At 45.5% G+C, this 19,478-nt stretch overlaps 1 protein-coding gene across 3 annotated transcripts in view; it reads left to right on the forward strand.

Annotated features, from left to right (window-relative positions):
* Window positions 1-5,025: 5,025 nt before the first annotated feature.
* Window positions 5,026-19,478, forward strand: part of TTC21B (tetratricopeptide repeat domain 21B) — a 141,901-nt gene continuing 127,448 nt past the window's right edge. For all 3 annotated transcript variants that reach the window (XM_068245610.1, XM_068245611.1, XM_068245612.1), the window contains exons 1-6: window positions 5,026-5,114; window positions 9,519-9,648; window positions 9,760-9,870; window positions 11,712-11,878; window positions 14,645-14,767; window positions 17,025-17,182. In XM_068245610.1, coding sequence (XP_068101711.1) covers window positions 5,091-5,114; window positions 9,519-9,648; window positions 9,760-9,870; window positions 11,712-11,878; window positions 14,645-14,767; window positions 17,025-17,182 — 713 coding nt within the window. In that variant the 5' untranslated portion in view covers window positions 5,026-5,090. The remainder of the gene's footprint in view (window positions 5,115-9,518; window positions 9,649-9,759; window positions 9,871-11,711; window positions 11,879-14,644; window positions 14,768-17,024; window positions 17,183-19,478) is intronic.

The raw sequence follows: 19,478 nt of genomic DNA on the forward strand, positions 1-19,478 counted from the left end.
AGAACTCCGTGCAGTATTTGGTTCACTGGAAGGGGTATGGCTTATAGGAAAGAACTTGGGTGCCAGACTGTTGTATGCACGCAGAGGAGTTAAAAAAGGAATTCCATAACTTGCATCCTGGGAAGCCGGGTAGGAGATGTCCGGAGTCCACTCCTCAGGGGGTGGGGGTACTGTGAGAGAACGCGGAAAAGCCGCCACGTGTACTGACAGCAGGGCGGCTGATTCCGCGTCCAAGACGGCGGTCTGCACACGGAAGCGTGCATCTAGTGACATGGCAGAACGCGGAAAAGCCGCCGCATGTACTGACAGCAAGGCGGCTGGTTCCGCGTCCAGAGCGGCAGTTTGCACGCAGCAACGTGCAGCTAGTGTGGCTGATCCTGTTTGTTCACACAGGTTTAGGAATAGGGAGAACTTTTATGATGGCCAAGGAGGGATCAGCTGACCAGGCCGGTCAGTAAAAAAAGGAGGAGCAAACAGTCGCGCACTAGTGGATAGAGCAGCCTGGGTGTACTCAGGGTCAGTCCTCAACCCCTAAAGAAAAGTAATACAATTTGTGGTGGGAGCACCTGGCGCTCAGAATGATGAGCCAAAGTGATAAAAATGTAGACAGTCACAATATTTGATCAGTCGAGCATCAAATGCGGGGGAGCACTGTAGGGGCGGCAACGCCTCTCTCAACCCACAGTGAATTGCCCGTCTTACACAAGTCTCGTAACAGTACCTCTAGACTGGATCAAATACCCCAACCGAAGATGGTGCCTTTTCCTCCTGTGGTGTAATCCGTTCCGGAATATGAAGGAAAGAGAAGGATCAGTAGCGCAGCTGGGCTCAAAGCTCGCGCGGAGATACTCCGTCCTTCCCTCTCCACATCCGCCGGTAGTGACGTCACCCTCTGCGTTTCACCGCTCTCCAACCAAGTGTCGGCTTACTTCCTGGATAAGGGCATACAGAGGGGACAAAACTAATTGTGCAGACTGCGCTAAGTGTTGGTAACGCTGCGCATAAGAATGCACTTACAGGATGGATTCTTGATTTTATTGCATATAAAAATTGTGTATCCCGATCCGGATTTCGGCCTCACGCCTTCATCAGGGGATACTTTGTACAGACTGAGCAAGATTTATATAGATGTACATAATTGAATGGATCCTCCTCCCACCACTCCCATTAATTAGCCGACAATACAGGAGGCAGGAAGGGACAATTGTGTGTCCTAGAGTTACAATATATGTACAATCAGATAAATACGGATGATACTACTATATCAAAGAAGCTATGATAATGCATAAAACATATTAAACATATTCAACAGACTAAAACATATTCAGCCGGTCAGCTGACCTCAGAGCTGGTAACCATTGGTTGTTCACTTCAGGGTGGCGCCAGAGAGCACTGCGCTATATATGGTTACTGCTGGACACTCTCAAATTATCTGCCATTGCGATCACTACGTGGAAGCACTCAGACCTTAGTCAGATCCAACAGTGTGTTTGAACCAGGAGGACCTGGGAATTCACACTGAGCCAGATTACTTTCATTCTGTTATACTTCAGACTAGTTCCAGGGTGTAGAGACCACGGACCTCACACCCAAGACTAGGGAACTTGTATTATCATTCTGTTATACTTCAGACTAGTTCCAGGGTGTAGTTACCACGGAACTCACACCCAAGACTAGGGAACTGGTATTATCATTCTGTTATACTTCAGACTAGTTCCAGGGTGTAGAGACCACGGACCTCACACCCAAGACTAGGGAACTTGAATCATCATTCTGTTATACATCAGACTAGTTCCAGGGTGTAGAGACCACGGACCTCACACCCAAGACTAGGCATTGTTTGATATTTGTTATGATCTGTTTCTTTCCTGGCTATCCCTCTGCTTTCTGATTCGGTACCTCGCATATCTGATATCACGTTGCCAAACCCTGCCTGACTTGGATATCAAATCAGCCTTCTGTCTTTGTACCTTATCTGTCTGTGTGTTGCCCACCTGGCTTGCCCGACCACGAGAGCTATCTCTCTCCACTTAAGAGATAGTCTCCAAGATCAGTCAGTGACATCCACCTTCAGGTGTCACTCACTCTCTGGTCCTTCCTACCTTCAGCCTGACTCCAACCCTTGGAGAGTCTTAGGCTGCTGGAAGGTTTTTGTACTCTCCATAGCAGTGTCTTCTGTGCTGCTTAGGGTCACCTGTTCATCAGGTGGGTTGCTCAAAGTTATACTGTTACACCAAACACTCACCATATATATATCTAGAGGTGTCCAGAGGTTAGCACTATATCTGTATTATTGGTGATTCTGCAGATCATCCATAATCAGGTATAGATCTGTATTCTTGGTGATACTGCAGATCGCCAAAAATCAGATTCTCTCTGCGTGCAGACACCGATCGTTACACTCTGGAATGAAATGATACAACCTGAATAATGGCAAATGCCTTCTGTTTTCAGAAGGCAAACTTCTGATTTGCAGAGCATTTTAGTAGGAAGGTTTTTTGATCTCTTTTAGCCCCCTTACACATTCCTCGGAGTTCCGGTTCACCTTGAGCTTGCTGGGCAATCTGTCACTGATTAGAACCACTTTAGCAAATCCCCACCTTCCCAATAAAAAGGTGGTCTGTTTGATTTCTACTAGAAATCAATCTAAATTACGATCAGGTGGCATGAGGCATGGTGGTGCAACAATCTTTGGCAATAGTCTACTTGAGGCGGCCCAGCGGGAAACCTCATACATCAATGGCCACTTCTAAATTGGCTGTGTTCACTTATTTCTAAAAAATAGGGAACCCAGGGGGAAATAGTAATGCTAGAATGACACATCTGGACCCTAGTCCATGGCCTTCGCCACTCGGCTTCGGGCTTTGCGCCCACTTCGATTAGGCCCGGTTGACATCTACGTTTTTTTGCGGAGCCGGCCGTACGGATCCGGCCATCTGGATCCTGGAAAACTGTGCGTTTTTACAACCAGTGTGCTGTAAAACATCCGTTTTCCATAGGTTCCTATTGTGCTGCAAAATATTCCGCTGAGCGAAATGGTCCGGAAAATTGGGTCCTGCTGCATTTTTTTGTCCGTTCAGAAAATTTTTGACCACAGAACTGTACGGCCGTTGGCAAAAGCTAATGTGAACCAAGTCTAACTGCCTCCGCTTTCACAACTTTACTAAACTTAATTTGGTTAGTAAAGTTGGAGAGTAGGCTTGTTCATACGTAGCTACTCAGAATCAAAATTGAAATTAGCCAGCGCTGAGCGCTACTCATGCTGCCGCCTAGATCCGGTACACTCCACTTGCATTCCACATCACTACCACGCTTCCTCAGTCCGGGCTGAAGGAGGAACCGCGGGAGCGACATGGAGCGCATTGGATCCAGGCGGCTGTATGGGTAAGTTAACCCCCTCGGTATGAGCTAGCTAGTGGATAGCTAACACAGTGAATCCAGCACAGGAGACTTGGGCGCACAGGGAGTAACTTTGGCGCCATCAGAAGACGGAGCTGAAGTTACTTTTAAAACACAATAATTCGGCTTCTAGCAATTGCTGAAAGCCGAATTATTTCATTCCCCACCATCCATGTCAGCCTGGAGGGGGAATAGTATTTAACACGGCCGGGACTTGTGCAACAGCAGGATCAATCATATACCGGCTGTATCCTGCGCCCATCAAGTCTCCTTCCTCTCTTATGCCTGGATAGTGCTTTCTGCGGTGTCCCTATTTATAACAATAAATTGGTGACCGTAACCATACTGCTGCAAGCAGGAGGTGGCTGTGGGTCCCCTCAACTAGACTAGTGCTCAATCAGCAGCAGATTAAATCACAGTAATTGGAACCTATTCGGGAATTTCTCAACGTGTATGGGCACCTTTAGTCTCCAATAAAATCTTATTTAGTTTAGTCCTAAAGACTCAGAGTTCACTTTGAACCCTTTGAATCCAATCCCTGCATCGCACGTAGTGTTGTCCGGATCATGAACGATTCGGATCTTTGATCCGAATCTATTTTATGAGTCGATCATCCGAATCATCAAAATGAGTGATTCGGATCGCAAAAGGGGCGGGGCCAGGAGCGACACGCCCCCTCTCAGCAGGCAGCGGGGTCTTGGAAGCAGAGCTGAGATGGATCGCTCTGTTGGAGGGGAGGCAGCCTTGCACAGGGACAGGTAGATGAGAGAGAGGGGACATGGGTGCCACTGCCAGATATGTGTAGAGCACACATACTGGCTGCAATGTGCTTCTCATTATAGGCTGTCTGTTCCGTAGTTGTGCACAGTGAATACATTGGAAGCTTTTGGCTCAGCACAGCTCAGTAACTTTGCAGACACTGTGATTGAAAGCAGTGTTGCCAACTCATCCCTTTAATTACTGACACATATGAATTATACAGGTTTCGTGGCTAGGTAGATGCAGTTAAGGCACTGATTATGTGTAAGTAGCCCCAGAACCTGTATAACTTAGATGTGTCAGTAATTAAAGGGATGAGTTGGCAACACTGATTGAAAGGCAATATAATCCTCCTGCACTCGGCACTAAACAGCTGCACTTATCTTCTGGGAATGCTTTCTTTCACTGTGCGACCTTTTCTTTCAAAGTGTACAGATGCACATATAGGTGAAATATATGTAAAGCATATGACTTCAGCATGTGGGTATTACGTGCAAACATTTCTGCTCTCTGCTCGTCCCTCCTCCCTTCTCTGTCCACTCCCTGCCCTCTGTCCATCTTCTCCCCTTCTCTGTGTGTCCACCCCTCCCCTTCTCCTGTCCACAGACCTGTCCTGCTGTTCATTTCACCCCCGAATGCTTCCGGTAGTAAAATGATCCGAGATTCGGATCAAAGATCCGGATCTCTTCAATGATCCGATTCGAATCATCCGGATCATTGAAAAGATCCGAACTTCCCATCTCGCAGTAGCGCGGTGCTACTCCGTCTGCCTAATAACACTGTGGTCTCCGGAAAGATGGCGGCCGCTGTTGTCAGGCGGGGACCAGAAACGTGTGTCCGGTGTGACGGAGGAGGGGCGGAGTTTCCAGATTGGTCCCCAGTCGCTGCTTCTCTCCTCTTGTTTTTATCCCGGGAAGTGAACGGGTTGCGTGATGGCTGCAGGCAGCACCGCCCAGGTGGGAGCAGGGACAGCTCGGGGTCCTGGTGATGTGCTCTGTACGGACATGGTGCTCTTGTGTCTGGCTGCATGTCCAGCGCTGTGCACAGGATGCTTGCTGCATATCAGTGATCAGAGCTGGCTGCATCTCACTCAGATTGTATATTCAGTATGCCTCATTCTCCTGCCATTAGCTATAGATAGTAACACGGTTCAAAATATGTATGTATGTATATATATACATATACATGTATGAATATTTGTTATTATCTTCTGTTTAAAACACTGTCTGTATTGCATTATTGCTCTTGCCAAGTTGATCAACATTTATTTATAACTGCCAACATACACTGACCACACACAACATTCAGGCAGGGAAAACACTTGCAGGGCCATTTTCCCCTGCTTTTCCCAGGTTTCCGTCGAGTTTTGCGTTTGTGCCTTACGTGTGCAGTTTTCCGCATGCGTTTATGCGTTTACATGGCATGTACTGCCATGCAACAGGCGTGAAAAAGCAGAAAACTGTGCATTTAGAAAACGCGGAACAAAATGGCAAACGCACAAACGTGTGCAGCGCACGCATTTCCTGAGCTAGGCTAATGACCTCAATAGCCTTTACAATTGTGCACGTTTTGCCGTTCGTGGCAAAACGCGCTAAAAGGCATGTAGTGTGTTCCCTGCCACCAGCCACACCTGCTAGGTTTCAGATGGGTTTTAGTAAACTACGTCCATACTATTGTATACTTTCCAACTTTTTGAGTAGGAAAGAGAGACACATTTTAATTAAGCCATGCCCATGCCACACCCCTAGTCGTGCATATCACAACATTCATAAGCAAAAAAAAAATATTTATTTTGAGGATGGGAATAATGTTTAGAGTCAATTTAAAACATCTTTCAGCAGAAAAATACATTTAAGTACACAAATCTGAACATCAGTCCTGAAAGAGGGGCACATAAGTAAAACAAAAAGAACAAAGCAATTTGGCTCCCAAAGAGGGACTGTTCCTCTGAAAAAGGGACAGTTGGGAGCTATGCTATCAGCCGATCATGACCCTTCGTCCTGTAGAGGGTGCTGTGATTGGAAAACTGTTCCTTATGAGGTTTCCTGCTGGGCACCCTAAACTAGGCACAAAGAACAGTAAGGATGAGCAGCCGTGAGCAAAGTTCAGTTTCGCCTAAGGTGATCATTAACCTGAGTATTGGTAGGCACGGTCCACTGCAGAGGGAGTTCATTAACCTATGTCGCTGCCTTTGGCTGCAGCACTCCACACCATCCTCCTGATACTTCCTCCTTCACAGACAGTAGGAGGAAGTATTGGGAGTATGTGCAGAGCTGTGGCCAGAGGCAGTGACGAAGGTGAGTTAACCTCCACTGCCCTGGCCACTCATATTTAGGTTACGTTTTACAGCTCTCGCTTGCTCATCCTAAATGTGGCCACCAACGGTTCAATTTCTTGTGAAAAGACGTTTGAGCAATCATAATTCTAAACGGAAGTGAAATCGTTCTCTACACCAACAAGCAACCAACCTTTGCTTCTTATCTATCGAAACCAACTAGAAAATCCAATCGTATTTATAATTGTTTGTAGTTGATTGTGCCCATCAACAGAGATCATTTACAACCAATCTGATCAGAATTTCTGATTACTCGAACAATTTTTCCCTAGAAATTGGACCATTAGTGGCCACCTTTAGTGGAAGTCATCGTTGAAAGTGGAGTGATGGAAGTAAGAAAAATTGGGAATTAAAAAAATGTCAGAAACTTTGGTGATGACTAAATTTTATCGCTAGATGGTTGGTTCAAAGGGACTGCGAATTGACAGGTTTTGTGGTGCTATTTAGCATTGGAGGATTTACCATCTTCCCCTGAGTCACATCATATCACAGAGCTACTGAGATGTTCATCTGGCGGTTGTGTGATTGCAGCTGTATGCATCATCCATTTTTTTTTCTTTGTAGTGTGTAGTGAGAGGAATATGGAGGCCATATTTATTTCCTTTTAAACCATACCAGTTGCCTGGCAGGCCTGCTGATCTGTTTGGCTGCAGGAGTGTCTGAATCGCACCAGAAACAAGCATGCAGCTAATCTTGTCAGATCTGTCGATAATATCAAAAACATCCTATCTGCTGCATGCTTGTTCAGGATCTATGGCTAAAAGCATTAGAGGCAGAAGATCAGCAGGACAGCCAGGTAACTGGTATTGCTTAAACTGAAATAAATATGATAGTCTCCATATCCCTCTCACTGCAGATTTCCTTTAACCACTTTAGGACCGCTCCACGGCAATTGGTGTGGACGCCGCGGCAGCCCTAGGACCACCTAATGGCGATCGTAAGGTCCTGGGGGCGTGTTTTGCAGGAGATCGTGTTTGTCGATGCGCGCATCTCCGCTTGGATGACGGAGCTCGCTTGCATGTAACAAGATCTACGGCTAATTTAGTGTGTGGCTGGGGGGGGGGGGGGGGGAATAAAAAAAAAATTATTTTTAACCACTTAAGGACCACAGGCTTTAACCCCCAGCTGTACAACTTTTACCATGCTGTATACTATCTTCGGCCGCCAGGTCCCGGGAGGAATAGCAGGGACATAGGGATTCCTGGCGCAAATCAGTGTGGAGGTGGCGGCGTGACGTCGGCCGGACTGAATTTAAAGCGGACCTGAACTTTATTGAACCATGCGTATATATATACATGTATATACATATATATTATATATATTCTGCTGCCTGCACCGACCTCGGCCTGGATTTTGACTGCTCTCTGCCTGCCACCTGCACCAACTTCTGCCTGGATTTTGACTACTCTCTGCCTGCATCCTGCACCGACCTCTGCCTGGATTTTGATTACTTTCTCTCTGCCGCCTGCACCGACTTCTGCCTGGTTTTTGACTACTCTCTGCCTGCCGCCTACACCGACTTCTGCCTCGATTTTGACTACTCACTGCTTGCCGCCTGCACCAACGTCTTGCTGGATTTTGACTACTGTCTGCCTGCCGCCTGCACCGACCTCTGCCTGGGTTTTGACTACTGTCTGCCTGCCGCCTGCACCGACCTCTGCCTGGAATTTGGCTACTCTTTGCCTGCCATCTGCAACCGATGTCTGCCTGAATTTCGACTGCTCTACCTGCTGCCTGCACCCACGTCTGCCTGGATTTTAACTACTCTCTGCCTGCTGCCTGCACTGACCTCTGCCTGGATTTTGACTACTCTCTGTCTGCCTTATTTGTACAGTTTCACAATTTTTTAAGTTTATTCATACATTTAATTCATTTAACAAATTTGTGTTCTAGTCTTTTATTTATATGCAGAATGTCTACTAGCCTTTCATTCTGGCATATTTTGGTGAGTTATGACTTAAGAATTGGAGGCCTAAAATTCTTGAAAAAAATGTACCGCTTTTGACTCATAATTCCCTAGGGGGGTATAAAGCTCTAGTCCTCGAGTGGTTAAAATGTACTTGCAGTGGATTTAAGAAACAAAGGCCCTGGTTCACTAACCTATGGAAAGATTGGCTTGTGCAGACAAGGAACAGCTATCTTACCATTACTACTTCTGACCCTGTCGACGTTCCCTGCTGCAGGGTCATATCTTTGTATTTTTTTGCGGTGGGATGAGGCATCACACTGCAACACACACTTTAAGTGTGAAACCGGTCTGATTCTCCTATAGGGCTGGTCAATGAGGGGCAAATAATTATGAGGTCAGTTCGGAATTTTTATTGCAAATATATTCAGTTTGACATTGGACCGATTAAACAAAGCCAGGCTGGGTTCCCAGTGGTCCATTTTCAAGCTGCATGAATTAACATTGAAATTTTGAATAATTTTCATTGACCTACTGCTGATAGGGTGCCATAGGTCAGGCTGTTTTCTTTACTGACTTTCCTCCTGCTTATCTGTGAGTTTAGGCCCTTTTTACATTAACAGGTAATTCCTGTGTTGCCTTACCCTATTGTGCCACAAGGGGCCGCAAATGCGATGATCGGTTCTGGAGACTTTCACACTTATTGCGGTCTGTTGCGGTGCACTAGAAGTATCTGATCCAACATAAGGGCAGCAGTGTGTTACCGCAATCACTACGCTTTAACGCACAGTGCTTGGAGCAATGTATGTTTATGGGTGATGCTCGTAGTGTAAACGACAGAGCAGTGCATACTTCCTGCCCGGCGGGGGGGGGGGGGGGGGTTGTGGCGCTATGCTTATGACCCTATCGGCGCACCCTGCCATAGGGTCATGTTTTTGTGTTGCGGTAGGAGCATTGCATCCCCAACACAGCGCAAAAAATATATGTAAATCAGGCCTCAATGAGTACTTGCCGAAGGAAAGTGTTAATAGAATGTGAATATCGAGCGTGTGAAGTTGCTCATTGTCCAGGGATTCTTCTCTTTGAGATCTTCCTTCACTAATTGCTTCCTCTTTTTAGGCATTAATCAATTACTACTGCCAGGAAAAGCACTTCCACCACGTCCAGACCTCCTGTAACGAGGGTCTCAAGGAGTATGTTAATGATCCCGTATTCCTGTTTTTCCGGGCCTTCGGGATGTTAATGGAAGGTAATTGGTTTTGAGCTGAAATTCACTTCTATCCCTGGAGCTGTGATGCTTAATGGGAAATCGCACTTCTTCCAGCGTATTCACATGTTTTATTCATTCTGGGTTCCGCAGATCAAGTGTCGGAGTCCGTTCTGGAGTTGGAGCTGATAAAGGACAGATCTGACGTTTCCCTGTGCTCTCTTATGGCTTTAATTTATGCTCACAAGAAAAGTTCACCTCCAGGTAATCCACAGCACTTAAACTGAAGCCAAAGTTTCACGTTTCTATCTGCACAACTGACACTGATGAGAGCTGATAGACTGAACGAGCTGTGTGCAAGCTTGGGTCCATGGTCATGTATGGTTAAAGTAGGGCTACAGAGCTTGTTCAAAGTACCCCCAAGAACAGGGGTAGGGAATGTATAGCTCGGGAGCCAGATGTGGCTCTTTTGATGGCTACATCTGGCTCACAGACAAATCAGTAGGGATTGATTCACTAAGCTGCACCGCTCAAGCAGCACAGCTTAGGGCTCTTTCACACTTGCGGCGATTTTGAGCGTTAACGCAAACGGCTAACATTTGTGTTAACCAAGGTAAGATGAAAGTCTTTATTATTTATTTATTTATTGTATTTATAAAGCGCCAACATATTACGCAGCGCTGAACATTAATTTAGGTTACAGACAATATTTAGGGGTGACATACAGCAATATGACAATACAGGAATACATAGACTTTCATTTTACCTTTCACACCCGACGCTGCGTTTCGATGCGTTGCGGTTCTGACGCACCCGGGCGCAGTTTTTCGTCCAACGCACCCGCGAGCCGGCGTTTTCTGTCGGGATTAATTACCAGCTACCGCCGCTGATTGCGTTGCACCGCAGATACCCGACGACACGCCGCAGGCAGACAACGCGTATAAAGTACAACACCAGCCTGCTCCCTCACATATCCCTGTTGATCCAGAGGAAGGCGAAAAAACCCTTACAAGGCATGGTCCAATTAGCCCCTAAAGGGAAAAATTCCTTCCCGACTCCAGATGGCAATCAGATAAAATCCCTGGATCAACATCATTAGGCATTACCTAGTAATTGTAGCCATGGATGTCTTTCAACGCAAGGAAAGCATCTAAGCCCCCTTTAAATGCAGGTATAGAGTTTGCCATAACGACTTCCTGTGGCAATGCATTCCACATCTTAATCACTCTTACTGTAAAGAACCCTTTCCTAAATAAATGGTTAAAACGTTTTTCCTCCATGCGCAGATCATGTCCTCTAGTCCTTTGAGAAGGCCTAGGGACAAAAAGCTCATCCGCCAAGGTATTATATTGCCCTCTGATGTATTTATACATGTTAATTAGATCCCCTCTAAGGCGTCTTATCTCTAGACTAAATAAACCCAGTTTATCTAACCTTTCTCGATAAGTGAGACCTTCCATCCCACGCATCAATTTTGTTGCTCGTCTCTGCACCTGCTCTAAAACTGCAATATCTTTTTTGTAATGTGGTGCCCAGAACTGAATTCCATATTCCAGATGTGGCCTTACTAGAGAGTTAAACAGGGGCAATATTATGCTAGCATCTCGAGTTTTTATTTCCCTTTTAATGCATCCCAAAATTTTGTTAGCTTTAGCTGCAGCTGCTTGGCATTGAGTACGATTATTTAACTTGTTGTCAATGAGTACTCCTAAGTCCTTCTCCAAGTTTGATGTCCCCAACTGTATCCCATTTATTTTGTATGGTGCTAGACCATTAGTACGTCCAAAATGCATGACCTTACATTTGTCAACATTGAATTTCATCTGCCATGTATGTGCCTATATAGCCATCCTATCCAGATCCTGTTGCAATATGACACTATCTTCCTGAGAGTTGATGATTCTGCACAATTCGTGTAGCAGTAAGTTTATGATTACCATTTTGCAGTGCCCAAATTTAACAGTCTGTGCCAGGATAAATGTTATAGTGGTTAAATTGCATTGCGGATATAGCCACACCCAAATGTACTCGTGACCTCAATTGTTTGCTAGTATCAGTCAAGTGTTTGGAGATCTTAACAAACATATTGGCTTGTTTTTGTGTAGACAGAGAAACCATTCAGGACCTGGAAACGAGGTTGAAGGAACAACGGAAGACCGCAAGCCCAAAGACCTTATATTATGCCGGATTGTTTCTGTGGCATGTGGGACGCCATGATAAAGCTCGTGAATATATTGACCGGATGATCAAAATATCAAATGGTGACAAAGACGTAAGAAATGCTGCTTATGCTATTTCTAAAAGGCATATACTAAAAGAGACTATCTGTGAGCCCATGGACACAACTTTTGCATCAGCTCCATATAGTTAGGCAGGCAGAGGAGCAGGCTATTAGAGGAAATCGCTGTAGAGGTAAGACAGTCAGGGCAGTGCTGTACTGCCTGCACTAGTCGTCACTTTTCCCACTGCCATTTTCCATGCCTTTTCTGGGCCCTATCACTAACTTTTAGCTTGGACTGCATTGTCACTACCTAGTTCTAGTGATCCTAACTCCTATCTGCAGAAAATGGTGGCAGTGACCAATGGAGGGCATTACTGAACTTGTCAACACTGTCCTTGATGTGTGAGGTTTTAGTTGAGCTTATACAATATGGAGTTAACCTTTAAAGGATATCCGAAGTAAAATTAAAAACAAGTTAAGCTTTACTTATCTGGGGCTTATTCCAGCCTTTAGAAGTCCAGAGCTGCAGTTCCGCTGCCCCCTCCACAATATCGTTGACCACAGGCTCCTGCAAATATGCGGGCACACCTCGTGATTCAGGAGAGTTCTGTGCTTGCACAGTTCAAGCCTTAGTGAATTGCGGCCACGTGAATGCAAGAGGCGCACATGCACCGATGCTCATGTGCGATATTTCCGCCTGAGCCACGAATGAAAGGCATTACTGTGCATGTGCAAGGCTCTCACAGGATTATTTTGATCCTGGAGGAGGACAGCGGAAGTCTCTAGGATTCAGAAGCTTCTTCCTCCCAAGGTAGGTTTCCCCAGGTGTTTTTTTTTTTTTTTTTTTTTTTTTACAGATCCTCTTTAACTTTATTTTACCTCAGATATTCATTAAAGTGGACCTGAATTCTCTGCTCTAAAAGTTACACAACAGCATAATAACCTTCAAACATTTCTTTGTTATACAAATCCTAAAATAAGGTCTTGAGGCATTTGTATGCTTTTCTCTTTTTCTGTTATTGTATTATACTGTTGAACAGCCTTTCTCAACCTTTCTACCCTGGGGGAACCCTGCAAATAACTTTGGGATCTCAAGGAACCTCTGCATTTATTTTGCAGGAGGCATGGTCTTTAAAAGTATGTGTGGCTGCTTATTTCACTACCCCCTATTACAGTGCCACTCATAATACTGTCTCCTGACCCCCCCAATTTAGTGCTTCTTGTTGAAGTACCACCTATTATAATGTGCTCTATTATACTTCCCCCACGATGCCAAGGAACCCCTTCAGAGTACTCAAGGAACCCTGGGATTCCAGGGAACCCTGGTTGAGAAAGCCTGCTGTTGAAGGTCGAAAAAATTACTATATCCTGTATAAGTTTATTTATGTCAGTAATTCTGAACCAAACTGTGAGACCATTTAAAGTGGACCTGAACTCAGATTATCCTCTCCACTCTAAAGGTGCGTACACACATGCGACTATAGTCGTTTGAAAAGATCGTTCCCCGATCGTTTCAAACGAAGATCGTTTAAAAAAAAGCAACCAACGATCATTAAGTCTAACGACGGACGAGCTAGTTCGTTAGAAACGAACGATCTAGCTTGGCGGATTTTTACCAACGACGATCGTTTGCAAAAGTAGTACATCGTTGGGAACGGTCGTTCGTACTAGGCTTGACATGCGCATTTCGCTATTTCTCCATGAAACTTCTCATTTTTATGCGCAAGCGCAATAGTTGCTTTATGTGATGTAACGTTCGTTCTAACGATCAGATCGTTACACACATTTAAAAACTAACTTTACTTAGGTCGTTCTTTCATCAATTAAAAGTTTGTTCGTCGTTCTCAACGAACGATCGTTGTCGCATGTGTGTATGTAGCATAAGGCCTCTAGCACACTGCAAGTGATTCTGATTTAGATTCCGCTTTTTAATCAGTTTTTACATCCGATTCAGATTCCGATTTGCAGTGTGCAGGGAGCAAACTGCAAATCAGGATCTGAATCGGATGTAAAAACTGATTAAAAAGCGGAATCTGAATCGGAATCGCTTGCAGTGTGCAAGAGGCCTAAAAGATACGCAACAGCATAACGACCTTAAAACCAATAACCTTTCTTTGTTACAGCTGATACAAATGCCAACATCTGCACTGATTCTACTTCCTGCTTTCATGGAAGCAGACATATTGTTTACAGCCTGTGCTTTCAAATGAGCTTATCTGGCATATCTGCCATGGCAGTCATGTGACACAGGGGAGAGATCAAATGACAAATTGTGATTAGTCACAAATGAGGGGGAAATAGACAGGCTAAACTCTCTAAATACATACAGGGTGCACGTCTATGTTTTCTTTCTGTCCTATGCAAGAGTTCAGGTCCACTTTAAAGGCTATGGAACCCTTTGCAGGTGTTTTTGATTAATTAGCCAATGAGAGTTTGACACTTTAAACCTTTTCACAAAATTCTAATGGTCTGGGATCTTGATTTTGGGGTTTTCATCCCTTCATAATATATTAGTTTCATCTTTTAAGTTGAAATACTGACATAAATTAACTTTTCACGATAATCTATTTTTTTTATTTCACTTGTAGAATGTGTGTCTGGCACTGCATAAATCCACAATATTTTAGGTTCAATATAAACATAATAACGTGACTGGTCCTCTTTAGTGCAGATATATTCACCCTCTTATGTAAGCATGATTGCCTGCATTTGCGTCTGTGGAAGGGCAACATCCCATTAGCTACGAGAGTCACAGTGGAGTGGACTGTCTTTACTCTGTGATGAGAGGAAATTCATTTCATATGTCTGCTTTTACAGGGGTTGGTCTTAAAAGGATGGCTTGACCTGACCTGCGGTAGAGAAGCCTATGCAAAAAAGGCTCTCAAGTATTTAGAGGAAGGACTGCATGATGGGATGGATATTTTTGCTATGATGGGGAAGGTAAGATTGTCAGTCAAAAAAAATGCCTCCTGGTGATAGTTTTCAGTGCTCATTGCTGGAGGGGTGATCTTTGGCTCATTTAGATTTCTGTTTACATAAAGCTCTTAGGTCCTCTTCAACCTGCCTTTTATAAGGTGCATTCACTGAGGAATTCCTCTGACCATTGATGAGGGCCCTCAAATGCTGAGTGTGGAAGAATGATTCCTCTGGCAGGGTTCTCCCCTCTAGTGTATCCAACTTGATCATGTACAAGCTTCAAGTACCCTCTCTGTGGACTGACTTGGATTTGATCTATGTGGTCTCTAAGACTTAAAGAAAACCTGAACTGAAATTAAGTCAAAATAAACATGCACAAGTCATACTTACCTCTCATGTAGTCTACTTATCAATCTCTTTCCCCTCTCCTGCGTCCTGTTCGTCCACTGTGATCAATAGAATTCTCCGTCCTCCATTTTGAAAATGGCCATTACTCCATAACAGCTTTCTGGTCAGTACACAGTTAAACTGTAACATCGCCACTTGAGCCATAGGGGAACATGGACACATCAGTTCTCCTCTCAGCTGTAACTGACAGCAACTGATATATTTCAGTTCTGACAAAATGTTGTCAGAACTGGAATGGATCATTGTCAGAAGAAAATGGTGAGCTTCTGAGAGGAACTGATGGCTAGGTAACTATGTAATGTTCATTTGAAGTTACCTCAGGTGTTTATTTTAAATAATTTTACTCAGTACAGGTTCTCTTTAAGGCCATTTATGACATGTGTAATTTATGCCGCTCAACGGTGAGGGTGGCGGAGCTGCGCAGATGAGATGTCACATGGCGAGCGGGGAGGGAATAAGGTATCGTCCGTCGCTTGAGCAAGTTGATCCACCTGGTGGATTGCGCGGCGGTCGGGGACCACACTCCGGATTACCAGCTGAGGCGGTTGTCATCGGCTGCTTCAGCCAACTTTAATCTGCCATTTTTACGGGGCTTTAAACTCTGTTGCATGATTTTGTACCTTGTTGTCTGTATCCCTATTTATCTATTGTTCCGCGCTGCTTAACCACTTCAGTACCAGTGGTCTCTGGCCCTAAAAACGGGGCATACAGACAGCAGGCTGCACAGATTCACAGCTACCACCGATCGAGGCAGCAAAAATCATATGGCCTAGGGCAGGGTTCTGAATCTGTGGCTCTAGAGCTGTATGTGGCTCTTTAGCCATATGAGTGTGGCACTGATAGCTGCTGGGGCTAACCTGCCACTATGCTCTAACCCTCCTTTGATGTAGTTTCCAGTTGGTGCCACCAGCCCAGCCCTGCAAAACCCTCTGTCTCCTCCCTTCTGGGCCTCACTACAGCGATGCTGTGTGACTGTGAGTGCGAGCCAGGCTGTACAGCACTGCGCAGACTTTGCAGTGCACAGCCTTGTTCAGAATCTCCACCAGACTAGTCTCGCACTCCGCCAGCAGAATCAGCAGCAGCGCGATGTAACGGTACGCTACGGGGGCTGCTGCTGCCTGTAATTATAGCTCTTAATGTGTTGGCTGTGAATGGGCGGGCCGGGCACTACTAGGGGGGCCTCATGTTCCATAACTAGTTACACTGCTGAAAGGTCTGAAGTTGGCCAGTCGAAATTATTCAGCTTGCATAGGACTACAAGAATCAGCAGCGGCCTACATGGTTTATTCTGGTGTACCTTAAACTTATGTAATAGGAACTGTATATGATCCATAACAATCTCTGCTGGTTCTTGTAGTCCCACGCAGGCTGAATAATCTCAACTGGCCAACTTTAGACCTTTCAGCTCTGTACTGGTTATAACTAGTACGCTGCTGAAAGGTCTAAAGTCAGCCAGATATTACCCCGCGAGACTGCCCTGTGTCTCCCCTGTGTCTCCCCGCGAGACTGCTCAGTAATCGTTGTACTGCTGATCTTTGACTTACTTGACGAATGAGTTTACAGACCGCTGGCCTAGGGGCACAAAACGTAATATTTCATTGCTGCTTGATGGAGTTTTCAGTGTTCTCCTCAGGCTCTTTTAGCCGGGTTCTCCACCCGGCTAGTTTTGGTCAGCACCCAGCTGTCATTGGCTCACCTCCTCCTATGCTGTAAGCACAGTTGCACCCAGAACCAGCAGCCCTGCATTCTCATATCGCTCCACCCAGCTACTTTTTCATGCCACCCAGCTACTATTTCATGACACCCGGCTGGAAAAAAATTCTGGGGAGAACACCGGGGCCGCTGCTTTTAACTATACTGCTTTCCTTTTCAGGCTCACTATTACGAATTACGGCAGAATTATTCAGGAGCCCTGGAAGCCGTGACCAAAATCCTGGCCAGCTCCCCAGACTTCATTCCCGCTCTCATTAAGAAGATGAAGCTACAACTGGCTTTGCAGGACTGGGAACAGACGGTGGAGACAGCGCTAAGGTTCAGTATGCAGCTTTTCCTCAGCCGCTTTGTTTCCTGATAGTCAGAGATATTGAGAAATGTGTGGGCTGCTGGCATTTCAGTTGCTAGGAAAACACTGAAGAACCAATTACGAGACCAAATTGTTGAAGTGATTTTGTGAACACTGAGTTTGGCGATCTTTTGTAGATGAAACGTGCTCTAGAAAGCCCCGCGGATGGTGTTTATATGCTGGATTCCTAGCTATAAATAATAACTCTCATTGTTGCCACTTACAGCAGCCCTGCCTGCATTATGCAGACAGTTGTGGAAGCTGTGCAAGACTATAGCTCCACTTACTGTGGTGGTCCTGAAAATGTAACTGCAGTCTTCACATCACTGTGTAAATAACCCCCTCATTATTATTATTTTCTTAAATGACACCTGTAGCAAGAGGTATATTGTGGCTGCCATATTTATTTCCTTTTAAAAGACATATAAGGTGAAAAAAATTAACAATCGTTACTTACCTGGTCTTCTTCCAGCCCCTAGATGTCTTCCAAGTCCCTTGCTGCAGCTCCGGTGCTCCCTGCTGTCCAGCTGGCTGCCCAGGAAGCTTGGTGATCTGTCGCCAGGTCAGCTATTCTGCACATGTGCGGGTGCACGTGGGACGGCGGGGACGAGGGATTCAGAAGACATGTGAGGGCTGGAAGGTAAGTAATGATTGCTAATCTTTTTCACCTCGTGACTGCTTTAACCCCTTCCTGACTGCCGATAGGCGCTGGGAAGGTGGCAGCCCCAGGACCGCCTAACGCGGATCGACGTCAAGAGCGGTGGGCGGAGATTAGCAGGGATCGCACACGGATGCACGTGCATCCACGCTGAATGAAGGAGTGGAGTGATCGTGGGGTAGCAAGCTGTTCAAAATAAAAAAATATTTCTAACGGTTGTACAGCGCAGCAATCTGGTGCAGCACTGTATGGGGTAAGCTCTGTCATTGAGCTGCCCTCTCGAATGGCTCTCAAACGATCGTCTCTCATAGGCTGATGCCTGTGAGAGACGATCATGCTGACTGTCTCTCAGGGAGAGGGAGGGTTGAAATACAAAAAAAAAGAAAGCTCTGTTGGTGGGCAGAAAATAAGGGGGAAGGGATTCATTTGGCTGCTAACTTCTGTGCAGCACACTATCAAAGCTGCAGTGTGTGAATTGTAAAAAATAGCCTGGTCACTAGGGGGGTGTAAGCCTGGGGTCCTCAACTGGTTAAGAAATACCAATCGCCTGCCTATCCTACTCATCCTCTGCTTCTAATACTTTTAGTCATAGACCCTGAACAAGCATATGCAGATCAGGTGTTTCTGACATTCCTGTCAAATCTGACAAAATAAGCTTTATGCTTTTTTCTGGTCTTGATTAGAGATGTCGCAAACATAGAATTTTCCATTCGCAAACGTGAACTTCTGAAAAATGTTTGCAAACAGGTGAATCTGGCGAACTGCCACAGTCTTCAATGGGCAGGCGAATTTTAAAACCTACAAAGACTGTTTCTGGCCACAAAGGTGATGGAAAACTTGTTTCAAAGGGTCAAACACCTGGACAGGGGCATGCCGGAGGGGGATCCATGCCAAAAGCCCCACCAAAAATTACGGAGTTGACACAGAGTCAGGTTCTAATCCCTAAAGGGCAGAAATCACATTATGCACAGCTCTGGGTGTCAGTGGGCTGTGGAGTGTCACACACAGAGCAATGCAATAGTACTATCAGAATACAGTGAAATAATAATGCACTGGAGTGGTTCTGTGCCTGTAACTTAATGCAGCAACAGCAGTATTGTACACACAGTTCTGGGTGTCAGTGGGCTGTGGAGGGTCTCACACAAAAAACGCAGGAGACCGATGTGCTAGCCCTCAAAAGGGCTGTTTGGATTGTTTTCACAGAAAGTGAGGAACAAGAACACAGGCCTAACTAATGCTTTCCCTACCTATCTGCAGCAAGTCTGACCCTGCTCTCACTAACAGTCAGCACAGCAGCCAGCAGAGAATTAATTCAATATGGCCACCGCAAGTGCTTTTTGATAGGGGGGTGGCGGATCCAGGAGGAGATGCTAGCTGATTGACTGCCATGTGTCTGCTGACTGTGAGGTAAGGGGTCAAAGTTTAGTTCAATGATGATGTATAGGGGGGAATCAAACACACCAAATGCGAACAGCCGATGTTCGCAGAATACTGCTCGCTGGCGAACTGTTCGGGCCATCTCTAGTCTTGATATGTTCAAAAGGACCATGCGTGGGAACAATGGGCTCGAGGATGATCTAGGAAGCCTGTGTTTGTGGGCATTTTTT

The sequence above is a fragment of the Hyperolius riggenbachi genome, chromosome 7 (genome assembly GCF_040937935.1).
Source record: "Hyperolius riggenbachi isolate aHypRig1 chromosome 7, aHypRig1.pri, whole genome shotgun sequence".
NCBI lineage: Eukaryota > Metazoa > Chordata > Amphibia > Anura > Hyperoliidae > Hyperolius > Hyperolius riggenbachi.